Genomic DNA, 20,260 nt, shown 5'->3' with positions numbered 1-20,260 from the left:
GAGAAGATTTCTGCTCAACTGACATCTTTCAGTTAGACTAAATCATGACAAAAGCATATTTCAATTTATATTAGATGATATTGTACCAAAAATAGTGTTGGGTTGGATGAAGCAATAGCAGGATATCTTCCTAGACAGGAAATAACTACATATCACATATCAAGCATTCACAAGGATAGTATCACCCCTAGGCCTAGACACATCGCTGATCAGTGAAAGATTTCTGACTCATTCTATAAGACGTGATGACCAAAGACTGTTAGTAGGTCATGCATTTCTGATGACATGTTTACCTAATGTCAAAACCACAGAACTGGGTGCTATCACAGGTTTCACGGTGTTAACATGCAGTTTTAACAAAATTAAAATGAGGTAGGTATAAACTAAAACAAGAAAATCTCAAATGCTTGCTTCCAGGCCTGTTTAAATGATATGGTATGGACTAAGCGTATTGAATATATTCATCACGTGAACTGGCTACATAAATCCGCAATGACACGTTTTACTGAATACAGTGCTACATTTTTTGTGTGTCTTTCTTTTTTTAATATATCATGAATTGGTTAAATGACCCACTGCTATACTCATGAATCACTCTCAGTGGAACTAATGTATCACACAGTTTTGCAGGACCATTGCATAAACAGGCCTTATTTACTTAAAGTTTACCTGTCCCAAAATAGGTATAAATGTCATTGCGCATTAATTGGGCACACCCAGGACTGCGTCTGCTTAACGTGCTAAATTGCTGCACAGTTCATTTTGCGCCTTCTGGGAGGAGCAAATGCGTATAGATTAGTACGCATAATGTGTTGTGTGTTAATATTAAACCTGAGACAAAATGCAATGGCTGATTATACATCTTTAAATACCGTGTCTGAATGACAGACCCAAACAGCATCCATAAACATAGCCATGATGAGGACTGGCAAAATGAGAGGCAAGGTGGAGAAGAGATCTTTTCTGCCCATGTGATTTTTTTTTTTTTTTTAAAACACCAGAAATAAAAAATATTGTGATATATCGCATAGTTAACAATAGATGCTTATCAGCAATTTCTCTTCTACACTGTATGTGTGTTGTTTTAACAAATTAGGAGGAAAGTGGTTACCTTTTACCTGTACATTGATGAAAATGTTATTTCAAACATTGCCTGCAGAGTTTTCATGCAGCACACAGGTTTTAAGATGGTGGTAGTTTCATGCTGGAACGGACCTCTGTAAATTTCATTGATTATTATTTATTCATAAATAAATACAAATAATTCAGAATGGAAATTGACCAGCATGGAACTGAATGTACATGTTCTACATTGGAGAGTTCAATATATATGTATATGTTTTCATTATTATGTAATGTACAATGGATGATGAGTTAGGACAAAAACTGCCCACCCCCAATAAAACAGGGCAGAAAAAGATGAATATTTCTTTTTTTCATTTGTTCATTTGCAACTAACTAACTAACTAACTAACTAACTAACTAACTAACTAACTAACTAACTAACTAACTAACTAACTAACTAACTAACTAACTCAATTGCTACAGAGGATAAAATCCACACTACTATATACATCTGATCTTGAAACAATTCCACTTATACAAGCTCAAGATTAATTCAAATATTGGAAATTATTTTTATGTTGGACCAATTAGCCTTGTCTTGGACATAAAAAAACAAAATGTATGCTGCCAGAAGATACTGTATGAAAAGAGATATTAACTTCACAGTTGGCTGAAAACAGTTCCCCCCAAAAAAAGATCCACATAAATTACTAACAGTAACGTACTAATAAATTGAGACATACTGTATGTTGTCAGGCCTCTTTGCAAGCTGGTCCTGTTGAAACAGGCCCCTTCTGCTTCTTATTTCAGTTTAACTGCTAAACATAAAAACAGACATGAGTCTACAGTACTGCTGCATCCCTTTGTCAATTCCCCTTTAGAAAAATGTTCATCTTCTTAGTTCACTCCTGTCTGAATTATTCCCTCACTGTGGGGATGTGAATACCATTGTTGATTATTGATGGATCATTTCAGGTCGATTCCCTGAGTTGGGGACTCAGCTTTCTCCTTTGCCTAAAACACATATTGGTTCACAACATGATACATGAATAACAATACAAATTAGCGTGCAGCATTTGATAAATATTATGCAGGAACTTACCCTGAGTGAAGGTCGGGGAGGTCTTACTGGTCTGACTGGCCGTACTGGCTCTGCTACACTGTAAACTTGTCTGTGGGACATAGGTTCTAGATCATCAGCTACATCAGGACAACCAATGTATCCACCAGCCCTGAACACAGAACCAAGATCACCCTCTAACATGTTGTGACTAGAAGGATCATGAGATATGCAAGTCTGGTTGGTGGACATAATGCTGCAGTCCATGAGGGCGTCTCCAACACTGATATTACTGGGTTGTAATTCTTCTGGTGCCACATCACTGTCGGAGCTGTTACTCAACTCAGGTTTGAGGACGGACCGATTGTTGTTGGTTTCAGGGCTTGGCTCATCTCTTACCAAGTCCAACACTTCCTGGTTATTATGACCATCCAAATCGAGCAATTTCTCATATTCGTTATTATCGAGATTCATTGTTCCTTGGTTTTCATGGCGATCTAAAGCTGGCTCTTCCTGATTTTCAACTACTTCTTGATTGCCATAGCTGTCTAAATCCAACACTTCCTGATTCTCAGTACAGGAGAAATCAAGTTGCTCTGGATTAGCTTGGCTACAAAATTCCAGCACTTCTTGGTTATCATTTTTATGCTCTTCAACTTCCTTGTCACTTATGAAGTAATCGTGTTCAACCACTTCTTGGTTTTCAGGACTACAAAGATTTGTGAATTCTTGATTTTCTTTGCTGACTAACTTTACAATTTCACTGCTGGCCAGAGATGATACTTCCATCACTTCTTGGTTTCGGCTTTTAAAAACATCGGGCAGTTCTTGGTTATTGTTGCTACAAGGATCAAGCACTTCTTGGTTTTCATGAGGAAGAGGTTCTAGTACTTCTTGATTGCTATAGTGAAAGGATTCTTCGTTGTCCTTATTGTGAAATTCACCAATGGCCATGTTTTCCATATTATCATCGCAACAAGGTTCGGGCACCTCCTCATTCTCTTTTTCAAGGCTGAGCTTAAAGCCATAGGGATCAGAGTCCTGTAACATTTGAGAAGAAGGGATTTCATACTCATAGGAATAAAAACACAATGGGTCTGGTTGAGAAGAAGCGTGTTCTGGGTCAAAATCCAGATCTTGATCACTGGGTGCTGGGCTCAGCTCAGCTTCATCGGGGTCCAAGAGGGTGAGACTAGAATGTTCTGGACTGAGTTTGAAGCCATATGGATCAAAAGAAGACTGACTTGTTAATTCACAGTCAAAACTCAGGTTGGCCTGTTGGGACTCGTGTTCAGTGTAGCCTTTATGAGAGTCGACAGAGTTTGGAGATGTTGAAGGGTCTTCTGGTTTCTTTTTGATGTCATTCAGCCAATCTGGTACTTCTCCATCACTATCAAGATGCTGAGTGCTGTCTTTCGTGCTTGTTCTGTTTGACACCAATGATGCTGGATCACCAAGCTCAGGGACAATGATAGCTGAAACAAAACAAAGAAATCAGGTTTGCTTTCCAATTTATGAAACCATCACTGGAAAAATATACAAATGCTTTTTAGGATTCAGGGAACATGCAACTGCTGTCATGCCAATTACACATTGAGACGGTTCACAGATAATGCATTTTTCTACCACAAATTAACTTTGGGGGTGTTGAATATTTTTATAAAAACAATTGCAAAACCTCGTATTATTTTCTTTCCAACTCACAATGATGCGCCACTATTTGTTGCTCTATCACATAAAATCTGAATAAAATAGTTTTATATTTGTGGTTGTAGTGTGAAAAAATGTAAAAGTTATAAAAGACTTGAAGTTCAAAGGTTATGAATATTTTTCCCCAAAAATTACCTTCCTCCACTTTTGCTGTTTTCTCCTTGGTAAACTCTCCAGCCAGAGATCCAAGGCTGTGTTCTTCGATGTCAGAGGGTGGGGAGACAGCACTGAGGTCCAGTTCATACCCATTGGGATCAGATTCTACAGAAAACTGACCCTGGGTATGCCAGCCTCGTATGGGTTCTGGGCCGAGTTCCTCAGATGAACTCTGGATTGGTTTAAATCCATGGTTATCATTTGTCCCAGGGATGGTGTCAAGATCCTCTTGACTATAGCTGATCTCAATGTCACTATCTTCATCAGGAAACTCGCACTCAAAACACTGTGTTCCCGTTGAAGCTTTATTTTCAGCACAAGATAGACTAGTGTCGGCCTCATCACAAAGAATTACTTCTCCGTCATCACAACCAACGTTGGCTTCTGGAAACAAAATGTCCGCTGCAAAGGGGTCACTGCCTTTGAAAGGATCGGATGTAAATCCATCTAAAAAAAACAGACAATATCAGAATTAGAATATCATATAATGTTCTATTTCTAAAAGTCTATTGACTTGATTATTAAATCTGACCTGATGAGTCTGTTTTCGGGAAGAGGTCTTCGTTAAATAGGTCATCTGCAAATAGAGCAGAAACAGAAAACAAATATGATGAAGTCTGGTTATCTAACAAAATAAAACAGGGTTAAAAAGTAACCTTTCCGCTGAAAAACGAAACTACGTAATAAAACTAAATGTTTCAAATCACAAATCATGTGACACATACGGCCTATATGACAATGCGCAAATGGGTCAGCTTGATAGAAGTCCAATTTCTTTAGAATGGACTGTTCCTTTATTTCCCCTTGATCCTCACTGATGTCACCCTCGTCTGGATCGTCTTCCAGGTTAGATCTGTCCATCTACAGAACAAACGGCAAATAATATTTGAACATTTAATTATTGCTACTATAAATACATATGGAGGCACTGTAACAAAGTCTCGTGACAATGATTACCGTATTTTCCGCACTATAAGGCGCACCTAAAAACCTCAAATTTTCTCAAAAGCCGACAGTGCGCCTTATAATGAGATGCGCCTTATATATGGACCGATATTGAGCCACTACAGCAGGCGTGTCCAAAGTCCGGCCCGCGGGCCAAATGTATATATCTTATATATGGACAAAGTTTACAAATGGGCCATTCATTGAAGGTGCGCCTTATAGTCCGGTGCACCTTATATATGGACAAAGTTTTAAAATGGGCCATTCATTGAAGGTGCGCCTTATAATCCGGTGCGCCTTATAGTGCGGGAAATACGGTAGTATTCCCTGGAAGACATTTGTGTTTACTAAACAAACCTTTGGTGAGCTGCTGCTACTGTCATCTACCTCTTCTCTGGTATCAGCCAAATTATTGCAGAAAGGTGCGCCGTTGGCTACCTAGTCACACATAAACACAAAGGAAATTTACATACAGTGCTGTGAGAAAGTAAATGTGGCTAATTATAGTTTTTGAAAGATGAATTCATTCTCACTTGCCACACCTAAACATGATTACCACCAGACCAGTTTAAACACGAAAGAAAAATATTAATAGACTGCAAAAAAAAAAAGAATCGGCAAAAACGGCAAATCACTGTATAGCTACACAGTTGAAGTAACAACGGGAGCAAGTAGAGTGGGACATTTCAGTTCCACCCCACTCCATTCTCTGACATTTGTTACGAGGCATTTAAATACAATTTCGGAAATCAACATGGCAGACAAAAACGGACTTTAAAATGATTTACCATTATTAGATCAGCATATGCAGGCAGTGATTGGCTCCTTCCCCATGGTCTGATTGGAAGTGGTTCATCCTCAGTTGTATCTGCAGGAGATGTTGAGCCTTCAAGCTGGCTCTCTGGAGTGACTGCACCACCTGACACAGAACATAGCGTGTGCTCTTCCTGCATGGATGACACCAGTGACTGTTTTTTTGGTGCTGACCAACGTTACTAAATAGTCAAAAGAAACAAAAGTGTTGACAAACACAGCTACACAAACTCCAGGAATGTCTCTTTGATAGCTCCAAATACAAATACAATCCATGAAAACGACCAGATTCTCACATTGTGACATCACAAAGTGAGGAGCCACTCGTGAGCGCCCCTGCCACGAAACCCACGCTCAGTTTCTCAAAGCAGCTGTTCCTGCAACTTGAGTTGACATGCAGCTGTTCCGATTATTTGGTGCATTACAGTAAATGAGCTTTTTTTCTAAATAATTTTGAGACTTTTTTTGAGACATTTACCACACTTCAAGTCTAACTATGAACACGAGTGACTACAGCGGAGGCGAGGTTTGCTGAAAATAGCCATGAAAAAAATTTGTATTTCGTAAGAAATTTGCCATTGTGTCTGCACTGTGTGGCAAACGCGTTAACCAGCCGACCTCTGTGCCACCCAGATTAAATATGTAAAAAAAAAAATAGCCTTTTCTTTTCCTGGTAAATAGAAAAACAATCAAATATTGTCAATATCATCTAATAATAAATCCTTATTTCATGATACATTGTTCATAACAAATATGCACTTTTGCCTGTACCTGCAAGATTTCTTCATAGGACTGTCTAATCGAGTCCTGGAGAGGATAGTTCCTCTCCCCAGCCTCCTCCATCTTGCTCTTGGCCTGTTTCACCTCCTCTTTGAGCTTCCTCAATCTCCATCTGGCTCTGGCAAGCTCTCGCTCATACTCCTCAACTTGGCTCTCCCTCTTAACCTCTTCGGCCTGCAGAGATAATATCTGGAAAATACGAATATTGACAGTCAGGTGTTTTATCATCACATATCGTCGGACAATGGTGGAGTGCCGACTTGATTAGTACCGTACAATAATTAATGTTACCTGTTGACTTTCTTCATAGCAGAGCTGTCTGGTTGCTTTTATTTGCTGAATAAGCTTATCTTTGTGATTTTCTAATTTGACCAGTGTTTCCTCCAGCTCCTTGCGGTCTAACTGCTGCTCCTGCAGCTCCAGATTTTCCACTGTTACCTCATTCTCAAGCTCCTACAAATGCAAAAAACACATGCACATTTAAAAATTGTGGGCATGGAGGTTTGACATCATATGAAATGATAAAGTGGTGAGGTAAAGGTAAACCAAAATAAAATACCTAAAATTTAAATTGAGCATTTGGGAGTGAGTGAGCAAGGTTTGGCTTAACATCATGACACTTTTAACAGAAAATAATATGATTGATTATGTGCTTTCCTAAATGATATGTTATTGCAAAATTAATATACACCTTACATATTAAAATTCAAACAACAGACTTATGAGGTAATCTACAGGAATACCTTCCATTCATTTTGCAGTTTCCTATTACCATGTTACAATAGCTGGATTTACTGATTTTACTACCACGTCACATTATAGCATGCGTGACACAAGAGCATCAGGGGAAATGAAGTGATTCCTGAATTTCAAAATGGTACAGACAGATGCAACAAAAATGAGATGGCATGCATCATATGCATCATGAAATGAATGAATAAGAAATTAACATGCACAAACACACAAAACACGCACACACACACCAGCGCAAGGTGCTGCGGTCTTCTTACTCTGATCTCGGCTGACTTGCTGAGGACTCTTTCGTCCGTTTCCACGACGTCAGTTTCCCTGGGAGACGACCAGCAGAGAAGACAAGAGTGTTTCAGGAGTGAGGAAAGGGAACATTCATTCTTCCAATTAGCCTTTCCTCCATCATGCCCTTCTTCCCATGAGCTGTCTAATTTATCCTGCTGCACTGCTGGCTCCTCCATTGCTCGCAGTCGCTCCACTGCAGAGGAGGCGGAGCTACATCTGTGAACGTGACAGTATGTGCATGTGCGTGTCTGTGGTCATTGAAGCTAGAAGCCACACTGCACCAATGTGAGGCGGGGAAAAATATGAAGGGGGTGAGTCAGACAGAATATTGGTAGAGTGGGCGTAGCCACATTGCAAAGGAAACTTATTGATTTAAATTCATTCTTTCTATCTCCTTCTGTGTCCCTCTCTCTTCACACATCAATTGGCTCCCCCTCCAAAGCCCACCCCTACATCCATTATTTGCTATTGCAGTGTTCAGCATTAGGAACAGAGCCATTCATAAAAATGCCACAGAAAACACTACCACAGGGTGAATATTATCTGGTTGCAAACAAACAAAAATTCATCAGTATTTTAATTTCAATTCTATGTGGAGCAGTCACCTCCATCCATCCATTTTCTGAACCGCTTTTTCTCACAAGGGTCGCAGACATGCTGGAGCCAATCGCAGTGCACACAGACAAAAAACAAACATTTGCACTGGGAATTTGGAGCGCTCAATTGGCCTACTATGAATGTCTTTGGCATGTGGGAGGAAACCGGAGTTCCCGGGGGAAACCGTACAGGCACGGGGAGAACATGCAAACTCCGCAAAGGAAGGTCGGAGCCGGAATTGAACCCGCAATCTGTGCCCTGGACGCTAACCAGTGCAATAGAAATATTCAACAAGCACCTTATCCAACAAGAGCAGTAGCATCAGGATTTTTTTTTACATTGCTATTAAGATTTAAAAAAAATTACTAGATTTAATTGGTTTTAACCAGCGATGGGCGGAGCTTCACAATTTAGAATGGAAAATTGATCTGAATGTCACTCTTTCAAACAAAACAAGTCACAAATTTAGTACATGGGTGTTAGCCAATGTTCAGATAGCAAAACAAATGTTGAAAACTTCAATATTAACATGAAGCACTTTCCACCACTCTACTTTTCCTTCTATACCTTTTTATTATGTTTATCCTGGATGGAATTAAATGATTAATTTTAATCTAAGACTCCTGCAGAATAGGCAAAAGCAATATGCTAGCTCTTTGAACCCAAATGAAATTACATTTTGACTGTGATAAGTACTTTCATTGCATTTGATCATTTGATTTCATTCTAATTGGAATACAAGGCTCTATGTAAAACTGACAAGTGATTATTTTTGTGTTTAATCTATATAGGACATTTGGAAGCAGCTGCTTTTACTTGGGGATAATATTGACCCAATGACCCTTCCCCTGATTTTCTGACATACTCCAGACCAAAATACTAACTGAATCCTAATTTCTTTGTTGACATTCTGATCTACTCAACCTCATTGTGACATACAATATTATATGTGTAGTACATATTTTGTTGCGACTAAGAGGAGGCCATGGGAACGACACAGGACACACTGGGGAGGATGAAGAGGCCTGGGAAAACCTCAAGAGTTGGACAAACAAGGAAGGCTAAACCTATGCCAGAATCTGACCCCGGATAAGCACATTAAAGTGGTGGTATGATGCATGGAGAGAAATGTTGCATGAAAAGCATTTTCATTTATTTGGAAATTTATCATGCTTGGACTTGTTTATTTCCTACAGTAAGGTTGACAGTTCTTGAATGAGTTTGCAGAGAATTTTAGGCCTAATGAAAACAAGTTGCCTTAATGGGGTTTTATTGCATACAATTGGGCAACCAGAGAACTGGCCCAAATCTCAAAAACCGTCTTTAAGTGCACAGCATTAATAAAGAGTCATAATTGCCCATCAAGATTTTCAGTCCAATTAAGTTTAGAAGCCATGTCATGCGATAGAATATTGCAAGCAGGTCATCGATAGTATGAAACAAACGTATGTGTACCGGTCATCCTTTGGGTTCCTCGCGTTCGATGTCCTCAGGCAGTCCAGAACAAAACGCATCATTACTGCAGTCCTCCCACTCTCATCCTCCGACCGTTGCTTCCGATCATGCAGCAGGCTTGTAATAATGGACGACAGTACAGAGGCCCACTGGACAGTCACCTCTTTTCCTGCAGAATATCAAGATTCCCGAGGGGAATAAAAAGTCAAAATGCTCGGACAGTCGGACACAATGACAATAATTTACGGTGAGAGTCGTAGCGACAAGACCACCGAATAAAAAAACACACATCCTTTCTGGACCTTCAAAATAAAAGCTATGCATAAATTACCTTGTGTATGTGTGTGTGCGGGCAGCGTGCGATAGATTCTCGATGTGCCTTGCGCTTGCGAATGACTAGTTCAGGGTGTAGTGATGGATAGATGGATGGATAACCTGCCCGTTTTACCAATTGTAGGAAGCCAATAAAGGTGAAAAATTCCAAATCGTGACTTTCCCTCCAAACGACAGAATTGTTCGGTCAATGGCAACTACTTTCAAAGAACCTAATAATAAAAATAAAAACAACAACAATAATAATTATAAAATAGAAATAAATAAAATAGTTTTGTATTTATTCTTTATTTAATAAACAAAAACAAATTACACACATGCAGCTCTGCCATACATCTTTACTGTGGTGGGCGTCACACTTTGTTTACAACATAGACAAGTGTGGCTCTGAAACCAATTGGGAATTAGTTGTTAACCTTTGGAGAGCAGCACCTAATTAGTTCAACAAATAAAGTGCGTCACAGAAGAAGCTTTGTCTTCCTCCTGTTTTTTGCTGTGATCACTAATTACAATTGTAAGTTCAGACCATTTTAGCATGTTTCTTCATTATGTAGGTCAGGAATTTTGCTTTTGAATGGAGTCGTCAGCAACTGATCAGAATGCTATTTTTTTTATTTTATATACCTGTAACCACTACCCCATATGAATCATCCTTGTACTTAGGTACAGCCCACCCTGTCCACAATTCCCCACCGGTCCATAAGATTGAGCCCATTTGAATCTAAGCTGTCTCCTTAGAAGCCTAGACCATAGTGGGCTTGTTAAATTTGGCTTTGAAATAATTTCAACGGGAATCCAAAGAATTGATTTTGGAAAATTTTACAAAACAGAGTCAATGTAATTCATTTTAAATCGAACATAACAAATAATTTGAAGAGTGTTACAAATTCCATTTGTAACTGGTCAGAAGCAGAGTAGCTCTATTTATTTGTGTGGAAAATTTGGCAATCGGTTTCTGTATCACGCATCTAATGGGGCTTAATGCAATACAGTGAAACATGAAAATGTATTCATATATCAAAAAGTCTGTTTTTCGCCCACAGTTCCCACAGCAGTGTTTGGGTTCAACATGACCGGGAGGATTTTCCAAGAATCCTGTGCAATTCAGGTGACATGCGGAAAGGTTTTTCTGCGCTACCATCATTCCTCTCCAAGTCGTCACCTAAATAGTTCATGAAAAGGAAAGGGGAGAATGGAGACGAGATTAATTGTGTTTTTAATATACTGCTTTGTTTTTTGTAGAAACTGCTATTTTTTTTTTTCTTTCAAAAGAGTGCTGTTAGTGTTACAGGTGCAACTGTTGTGAAATGCGCTATATAAATAAAGTTGCATTGTATTGTATTGTAATCTATGTTAGCTTATTTGAACACTATAAACAGGAGAATGGCTGCCTGCTCCTTGATTATAGTTGCCCATGGACAGGCTCCGGAACAATGGATGAATGAATGAATATTTAAATATACAGGTGATTTACTTACAGAAACAAAGGAAAAATGTGTCGACGCACATGGCATAAACACTGAAGAAACCATGAGCGATCAGGTAGGCACCCACCATCGTTGTCTGATACAGAAAAAAAAATAAAAATTATTGTTCATCATCCTTGAAAAAAGCAAATGCATACTGTTGCATACTTGAACATGTTTTCATTCATAACTAAAACAAATATTATTAGTTACACTCTCAAAGCAACTCTAAAATAAAAGTGGCAAACATATTTCAACTTATTTTCATCATAAACTGGCTTGTTAAAGAAACAATTTGATAAGGAGAAGTCTGGCGCAGGGCCAAACCTGGGCAAATTGTATTCATTTTTAAATAACTGTAAATTGATGTTTTTTTACTGCCCTCTGATTTCAAAAGTAATTATTTTGTTATCATTTTACTTTTATATAAAGTATATTTGTGCATGTGTCTGCTTGTAACTACCATGAGAGGAACCTCGTAGTAATGGAGATAGGGTACTTCCTCCTGGAAAAGGGTGATTTTCTTTGTGAAGAAAAGTAACATTAAAACACCTGAAACACAGATGGGAGGACAAATTGCCTGTTTGTGTTATGCTCCACATAAAACATAAATAATGAATTGCTGCAGGCGCCATTATTCATGACTTACCAACTCCTACTGCTATCATTACTTTTCCCAAAAACAACAGAAAATCAGTCACTCTGTCCACAACTGCAACCCTGTAAAAGATATATGTACTATATATATATATATATATATATATACTTATATATATATATATATATACTTATATATATATATATATATATATACTTTTATATATATATATATATATATACTTTTATATATATATACTTATATATATATACTTTTATATATATATACTTATATATATATATATACTTATATATATATATGTATATATATATATATATATATATATATATATATATATATAAGTATATAAGTATATATAAGTTTGAACAGAGGCTGACCTGACCATGTTCCTCGTGAGAAGGAAGAATGCGTCTTGAGCTGACCTAAAGAAGTTCTTGCCATAGATTGCCACCTAACGGAAAATATATCACACATACATGTCTGCAATGACAGCATTATCCAGATTTTTATGACACAAGAAAGCAAACACACAATTTAGGAAACTAACCATTATGTAAGCATTTCGATTCATGTAGCGAAGGAATTTTTCCAAACACCAGAAACAGCAAGTCAGACAGCACAGTATAAACCTGGACAGGCTGTTGTCAAGCCCTACAAAGACACAGACAATATCATTGGGATGCTAACAGATGAAAAGTTTCACTCGATAGTGTCACACTGACATTGTGTGTAATATGTAAACCTTTTAATTTCTTCTCCAAGTATTTCAGTGTAATTCGAAAAAGCTGGACAACAGAGAGAACGAGAGCCCCAAATGCCAAAGACCCTGTGTGATACCTGTAGAAAACACAGTCGAAGGTTGATAAAAGCTAGTTATTGCTACAGGCCATTACAGTTTCACACTGGTTAAAGTAGAGTTAAAAAAGAGAGAGGGGGGGGGTTAACAGTATGTGTAGTTTGTAGTTAACAATGTTGCCTCACAGCAGGAGTTCAATAGGCAAATTATTACATTTAATTGCTGTGATAACTCTCCTTATGTTGGGATGATTGCAATCTTATTGTCTTAACATGTATTATGGTGCACTTAAGTAAGGGGGTTGTAAAAAAACAAAAGGAGCGACACATGATAGTAAATAAATTATCAATGTAATCAAAACTCTTTAATTATATCATAGGTAAATATTTCAGACTAGAAAATGAGTAGTCCAGGTTTTTTTTCTGTCAATCTTTGTTTGGGTCTGATTTTATTATTATTATTATTATTATTTATACAATTTATGTTTTTATTGTTCCTGGATTTTATGATCGGGTCTTTGTTTTGGGTTTTCTATTATTTTGTGTTTCTTTTTTTTTTTTTTTTTTTTTTTTTTACTTTCCTCTCTTTCCCTTCCGTTTCTGCTTGTCTTGTCTGTGTCCAACAGGTGTCGTCAGTTCTACTCCCCTTGTATCAGCCCGTTAGCGCTCTCCACCCACATAAATCTTGTCGAGCTGTGCTGCGTTATCTCAAGTCATGTGTCCCATTTGCAAAGCCCTCTTGTCTGTAGTGATGAGGAAGTCACCTCTCTGTTTCTCACTTTTTGGGACATTAATTTCTGATTCTGCTATTCATGTTTGTCCTTTTGCAATAAGTTTTTTTAGATTATTATTTGTAGATTATTCTACACCCATGCCACACCTTGCCTTTTCCCTGCACTTTGGTTTGCTTTGTCTGCATTCCACCACAATAATCCCATTGGTGATTTTTAGAAAACCTCTTTTAATTTTTCTGACCTGATTGCCCTGCTGAAGGATGAGAACAATGGACAGGGAGGGACATCGTCGGGCTTCCTCTTAGCCCAGTAGTAACTGGAAAATGTTCCAGCAAGAGTGCATTGTTCCAGGGCCAAGATGAAGTTAACCAGCCAGAGAAACATCAGCAAGTTGGAAATCTGTAGTAGGAAATTGTAACGGTGGTAGGGTGTCTCTCCTCCATAAAATGCAAACAGGCACTGAGAACCCTCACAGGATGTTTCTTTGGATATGTTGCTTCTGTTGAAAGTCTATGATGTGAGGGCATGGATGAAAACAAGGTAATAGTGTTACTGCAAAGATTAAGACAAAAAAACTATTTGTGTTGTTTTAACATTTGTAAAATAAATACATTTGAATGCATCACGGGAGGGATGGATAAAATGCCTTATAAATAACATTTTATGATAGAAATGGGCTGAAAACAATCTCTGAAGTGACAAGAGAAAACAATATACTGTTACCTCTGGATTGCAAGTGTTGTTGGAATGTGGACAGCTCACATCAGGAGACATAACTCTATATATGGCATCACCTGAGGATGCTAAGTAACTGATTGAGAGTTCTGGTTAAAGAATTCTAGACTGAGTGCAAAGCATACACAACATAAATGTAATGTATCAAACCAGAAACATGATTAAGTATCTTGCCACAGCAAACGATCATGTCACTTGACAAAATGAAATATTTCAAGCCTTCTTTTGGATGCATTTTTAACATTAAAGCTGAAAAAACTAAAAATATGCATGAATATGACAAAATTTAACATTGTATGCTCCCTTTGGCCCATTTTTGTCAGCTAGTTCAAACAGAAAAACTGCAGAGGTTTTCCTCAGCCTTTAAATAGTCTCATTCTGGTTTAGTAGGCTTTCGACTGCTGACTCGACAGCATACTGAACTGTGCTGAACTGTTGATGTAGATTTTTTTTTTATTTTGTATCTTTCTTCCATAATCATCAACACTGAAACAAATAAAGGCTTGGAATATATCACTTTTGTCCGTCATGAACAAATAGTCACTTTTTGAAACACAATATTGAATTAAATGGACTATCCCTAGAGATTTTTTGCACCTGTAGATGTATAGAATGGTCATATTTGACCCTTTCTCAAGGATACACAGCAGTAACAGCCCAGTAGGAAATACTAACAGTCAACAAAAGAAATGTTACAACCGGATAAAAAAGGGTCGACATGACGTGGCCGATGGCTCTGCAAAAGACAAATCAAATAAAAAATAAAAGTCATAAATTCCATTGTTTTTTTAAAGCACATCAAGATTTACATACTTGCTTGCCTCTCTGAGCAGGGTAATGGCCAACGTGACCCTCCTCCTCATGATGACCAGTATCAACACAATTGAAACCTCTGTCACTCCAAGGGATGTCACTAAGAATGAGAATGGCAAAGCAATAACAACCATGACACTAAAATGTGTTCTTGCGTTACTTGTTTGGATATGTAGTTGAACGCATCTATCTTAATACCTAGAGCAGGGGTGTCAAACTCATTTTCTTCGCGGGCCGCATTGTAGTCATAGCTTTTTTCGGAGGGCCATTATGACTGTCAACCCAAATAAATGTATGAGCACCTCATATTATATACAGTAAAAGCTACAAAACAAACTGACAAATAACTCGTTTTCAAATCAGACGAGTAAAAACTGGTCAAATATTAAAAAAAAAAAGATATTATTAAAAGTGCAGACAATTTGCAATTCTAGTAATGACGCACGAATTTGAGGCACAATTTGTCTTCACGGGCCACATAAAATGATGTGGCGGGCCGTATCTGGCCCCCGGGCCTTGAGTTTGACACCAGTGACCTAGAGGATAGTTAGTTTGGATTAAATTTGGCAAATAAGAATACCCCATTTCTGTGTTCCAGGACAATATCCAAGTGTCTGATATGACAAATCACTACAACTCAAGATTCAGACTACGGTAAGGGATAAAAGACAAAAAAGAAACTATACCGTAAACAAAATGATAAAAGGAAAAGATGACTTACAAAAAATTATCCATGTTTCTCTGAGTTGTAGATAGACTTTGAGATCTGTCTGCAGTCCAACTTCCACAATAGATACATCAGAACCTTGATCGTGTCCGAGTCGGAGTAACACCACAGAGCAGTACCACATACCTACAATTGTGCAAACATTTTGAATGAGATGTTGAATGCCACACTGGTCAGGTTACAATATTTACCAGATAAACACATTAGATAGAGCGTTAGAGAGCGAGCTAGAGAGAGAGAGCTAGTAATAGCACTAAAGAGCTAGCTAGAGAGCTCGAGAGAAAGCTAGAGAGCTGGATAGAGAGCGGTTGAGAGGGATGGATAAAAAAAAACATGCCATATGCCACGAGCAGCATGATAGTTATGATGGTAAACCACAACATCAGCCCGGCTGTGAATCTCAGTAGCACTATAAAGAGGAAACTTAATGCCAAGGACACCAGAAGACCTCTGACAAAAAAAAAATAACACGAGTTGGAACAGCAGGACAGAGAAGCCATTGAGAAAACACATAATTAAATTATTCATCACTTGCTGTCAAAGTAAATCAAAATTACGTGTGTGTGTGTGTGTGTGTTTGTAGTTACACAACAATCCATGGCCAAGATTTAGCATAATCTTCCACTATCTTCAAGCCCATCTCCCGAGTATCCACCAGTCCTTTTACTCCACTGCAAAAAAAGAGAGGTCATTTAAGTTCTAAAATAACTTGTTCTGAATTCCATGGAAAATGCAAACAATTGTTATCAATAAGAGCTGTCATTATATTTCCAAATTTGAACGTGCCGATCTAATTTCACTTGATATTAGTTTAACAGTGGTCCCCAACCTTGTGTACCTGTTCTGCAAAGTCCATACCCTTCACAGAGGGGCAAATATTGAAGCTATGTCTCCCTATTAAGGTTTTCTGGTATTGTCTGTAAAATTCAGCTGTCTATTTCTTCTTGAACATAAACTCTTGTGTTTTTTTCTTTTTCTTTTTAAAATAATTTTGCCATCATGTGGATTTAATATTGCCGTAACAGACACAACTTGACATGCGTCTCCTGTCAGTCCTCACTTGATCAAGTTCTTGAGCAATTTGTGACAAAACAATGCCAGAAGGCGAGTTCTTTTGCAATTCACAGCAAAATCACACTTGATGGCGTGTTTAGTAAAATGCCTGCTCATGCCTAACAACTTGGAATACAGTGAAAATTGTGTTAAATCAGACAAATTAAATGTGAAATTAAAAAAATTGTGTAAAATTATGTCAAGTAGTAGAAAATAGACAATACTTGGCAGCATCTTGGAGTTCATTGGCGCTGCGTGCTGTTTCAAGAGAATCTTTGAACCGTGTCTTATTTGCCACTGTCACAGTGCCATTAAGAGTGATGACATCTGGAAGACATCTCTGAAGAACTGACACACACACACGGACACACACACACACACACACACATACACACACAGACACACAAAACATGAAGGTTGGATTTTTGTGAGGAAGATTTTCATATTCTAACAATTAAAGTGTCACCCTTACATGGTCTACTTGGCACGATCATAGAGGGACAATCCTCGTCTCGTAGAACCTCAGATACTGGCTAGAAGAACCCAAACAAAAACTTGAAGCAAAGTGTTAGGAATTTATAACTGTTAGGAATTTATAAATTCAACATAGATTGTAATTGGTACCTTGTTGGGGTTGTTAAAGCCAGGTTTGCAAAATTGTCTGTAATACTGCCAGTAACTGTTGCCGAGTTTGTGCTCCAGCTGCATCTCAGAATAAGTCGCGAATTTGTCGGGGCACTTTGAGACACACATCTGAAAGCACATGATGTTATTCACAAGCAAAAGTTCCGCTAGTATTCACTGGGCTAAACACAAGTTACACACACGCACATATATACATCTAAAGTGCTGCTCAAAGGTTTCTGAACCTCTTGAGCAATTTGGATTTTTAAATCAACTGAGCAGAAACTTGCAAAAACTGATGGAACAGTTTTGTAGTTCTTACCTGTGTTGTTGGGCACTGTAGGTTAATTAGAATAGAAGGATTGGCACATTTCAAGATGTTGAAATAGAAGAGAATGGGCCTCTTCCTGCAAAAAAAATTAATTGTTAGCTTCAGTTCACCAACACACTCAAAAGTAAATTAATTAATGCTTTTGTCGTGTCCAAGATAGCTAGCTAGCCACTCGGGTATGGGGCTTGCACCATAAAAAAAGAAAAACACATTTCTATCAAACTCAATTGCTGATGGCCATTGCTCTGGTAATGTGAAGGCTTTCGTAATAAGTCAGGCGAAATGAATGACTCACGCATTGGAGGTTCCCATCTGACCGCAAAACTCGCCATAGCTGTTTGTTGGATGGAGCACCTTCCTGGGGTCACCATGCAACCAGGCTGAATAAAGGGAGTAATTATTTTACAAAAATTGAAACAAGCGTATTGTTGAAATAATTACTGGATGAACTTAAATTTCTGCACAACCACTAAGGAGAGGGTCGACTCACCCACTATTCCAATGGCCACATAGGAAAGAATGGCAAGAACGAAGATCCAACAGCATAAGACATCTGTGCAGCTTCTGTTGGGACAGGAGATAATCATCATCCATTTTTTTAAGACCATCTCTCACTAGCACTTCTGAAAGCAAGATAATATTAGAGATTGTTGCATCAGATAGCTCAAACCTGAAGGTAATTTGACAAATAATTAAGAAAAATGAGCATGTTCGCCTCATCGTTCTGAGGTGCAGGGTTTGATCGTAGTGCATTTGGCTTTGTTAATGTATGACCAACTTGGGTCACTAAGTGAAATTACTAATATAATAAACATACATACACATAATACTTGTCAAGTGATATGGTTCATTTCTAAGTCAAGTTATGTGACTTCAGCCCCCCCTACCTCTGCTTAAAATAGACATGAGGATGAAGCATTGGCTTACCTTCTGTGGACTGGACCTTTGAAGAAAGGATCAAACTTGTGAGGCTCACCTGAGAAAATTAAAATGGTAAAAAAAAAAATTTTAAATTGTTATCTAAATGGAATAATGTCAAGATCCCAGAAGATAATTGAGAACCTGGGTGTGATGGAACAAATGATTGACAAGGGTAAATGATCCAGAGCCAAGTAAAAGGTAATGGAAAATGAATTTTCTGTATATAGACCATCTGGACGATATGTACAGGTTTTACTGTCAACAGCAATTCAGCGACTAATGCAAAGTGAGAAGGGTCAGCACCTTGTTGAAATAGACTGACCTCGGTTAATCTGATGGCATTACTGAAGAGTAATACTCTCTTGTGTTAATCTTTATCCTATTGATGACTGAAATAGGACCCACTGGTCTCAGCATTAACACTACTGTTGTGGTAATTTGGCAATTTGCAAAAATTATTGTTGAATTTGAAACGCTATAAAATGAAACAATTTTGTTCTCATTAAAGTACAATATAATACATTACAATACAACCTTGTTTATATAGTGCATTTTAAAACAGTTGCAGCTGTAACAAAGTGCTTCCACATATAGCAATGAGAGTCAGAGCTAGATTTGAAAATATAAAATGTCAAAGTCTGGATATATACAGTATATACTTTTTGTAAATGTCAGTTAACCAGTATTGGTAATATAGGGACTTTGCAAGCATTAAGTTCCTATTCCTCAACAATACCCGCAAACAAAAAGACAGTTTAAAACATTGCAGAAAAAAAAATCTCCATACACCTTAATGAGTTCAATAATGTTCGTAAAACCATTTTAATTTTTAGATTGTGACTTGTGATATGTTATTGGATGATCCTTACAGTGAAAACAGGTCTGTTACTCACCATAAAAGGTATCCGGATGTATCGCTCCTTTGGCTTGAGCAGCAATTGAGTTTCTGGATACGTACTGTTGTGGTGTCATGGTGGTTCAACAGCCAGAAGACATTAGGAAGGATGAACCGGGTTGAAGATAATGCGTCTCTCCCTCTCGAGCTCCCTCTCTACGTAATACTACGTGTCACCATAATCCAACAAAGAGTGGATGGCATACTTTTACGGCAAAAATATGTGAAATACATACAGACTACAAGTTGCCACAAAAAATAGGAACTACTGTTATGGACAACTTGAGTAACTTTGTGAAAGCTTTTCATGACTAAAAGATCTGCCTGATTTTGACAATGGAATCCAATTCTTGGATATGGACATTGTTCTGGAAATTGAGGGAGATGAGATGAGCTTCATTTATTCCTCTCCCTTCATCAACGGTGTGCAGCTCACGCTCTCACCCTGATTGCCACCAATGAGGTGGATAAAGCAGCATCAAAAGGGTCATCACGGAAAGTGCAGCGAAGCGCAGCTGGAAAGAGTGCTTTTATCTGTATGTGGGAAAAAAAGCACATCATTCGTCAGCAGCTGCAAAAGTAGTGCGGGATATTTTCA

At 38.0% G+C, this 20,260-nt stretch overlaps 2 protein-coding genes and 2 long non-coding RNA genes across 7 annotated transcripts; 2 read left to right on the top strand and 2 right to left on the bottom strand.

Annotated features, from left to right (window-relative positions):
- Nucleotides 1-1,495: 1,495 nt before the first annotated feature.
- On the bottom strand, nucleotides 1,496-9,906 carry LOC119136998. Of its 4 annotated transcripts, none has more exons than XM_037275943.1 (12): nucleotides 9,617-9,906; nucleotides 7,513-7,597; nucleotides 6,821-6,982; nucleotides 6,521-6,718; nucleotides 5,725-5,883; nucleotides 5,294-5,374; nucleotides 4,717-4,852; nucleotides 4,524-4,568; nucleotides 3,971-4,438; nucleotides 2,168-3,600; nucleotides 2,029-2,079; nucleotides 1,496-1,972 (listed from the first exon to the last, which is right to left on the bottom strand). In XM_037275943.1, the coding sequence occupies exons 1-11, from the start codon at nucleotides 9,676-9,678 to the stop codon at nucleotides 2,032-2,034; spliced, it is 2,877 nt and encodes a 958-aa protein (XP_037131838.1). In that variant the 5' UTR covers nucleotides 9,679-9,906; the 3' UTR covers nucleotides 1,496-1,972; nucleotides 2,029-2,031. The 4 variants fall into 4 exon arrangements, with proteins under 4 accessions (XP_037131838.1, XP_037131839.1, XP_037131836.1 ...); XM_037275944.1 differs by having other exon boundaries at nucleotides 7,540-7,597; XM_037275941.1 differs by lacking the exon at nucleotides 9,617-9,906 and having other exon boundaries at nucleotides 7,513-8,126.
- Nucleotides 9,907-10,386: 480 nt separating this feature from the next.
- LOC119137155 lies at nucleotides 10,387-10,959 on the top strand. The gene is made up of 2 exons (XR_005100871.1): nucleotides 10,387-10,467; nucleotides 10,613-10,959. It is a non-coding gene; the product is annotated as an uncharacterized LOC119137155 (long non-coding RNA).
- A 34-nt stretch (nucleotides 10,960-10,993) lies between these two features.
- Nucleotides 10,994-19,778, bottom strand: slc44a5a (solute carrier family 44 member 5a). Its single transcript, XM_037276234.1, has 22 exons — nucleotides 19,661-19,778; nucleotides 18,774-18,822; nucleotides 18,337-18,410; nucleotides 18,142-18,226; nucleotides 17,838-17,922; nucleotides 17,516-17,644; nucleotides 17,364-17,424; nucleotides 17,116-17,239; nucleotides 16,426-16,509; nucleotides 16,176-16,288; nucleotides 15,833-15,964; nucleotides 15,112-15,211; nucleotides 14,942-15,034; nucleotides 14,287-14,374; nucleotides 13,805-14,073; nucleotides 12,777-12,871; nucleotides 12,582-12,685; nucleotides 12,412-12,485; nucleotides 12,065-12,135; nucleotides 11,879-11,967; nucleotides 11,428-11,512; nucleotides 10,994-11,111 (listed from the first exon to the last, which is right to left on the bottom strand). Exons 1-22 carry the CDS (start codon nucleotides 19,737-19,739, stop codon nucleotides 11,014-11,016), a joined length of 2,181 nt encoding a protein of 726 aa, XP_037132129.1. The 5' UTR covers nucleotides 19,740-19,778; the 3' UTR covers nucleotides 10,994-11,013.
- Nucleotides 16,529-16,806, top strand: LOC119137156. The gene is made up of 2 exons (XR_005100872.1): nucleotides 16,529-16,655; nucleotides 16,708-16,806. It is a non-coding gene; the product is annotated as an uncharacterized LOC119137156 (long non-coding RNA).
- Nucleotides 19,779-20,260: the final 482 nt, after the last annotated feature.

This window comes from Syngnathus acus, chromosome 17, assembly GCF_901709675.1.
Source record: "Syngnathus acus chromosome 17, fSynAcu1.2, whole genome shotgun sequence".
Taxonomy (NCBI): Eukaryota; Metazoa; Chordata; class Actinopteri; order Syngnathiformes; family Syngnathidae; genus Syngnathus; species Syngnathus acus.
This window is presented reverse-complemented; position numbering and strand designations above follow the sequence as displayed.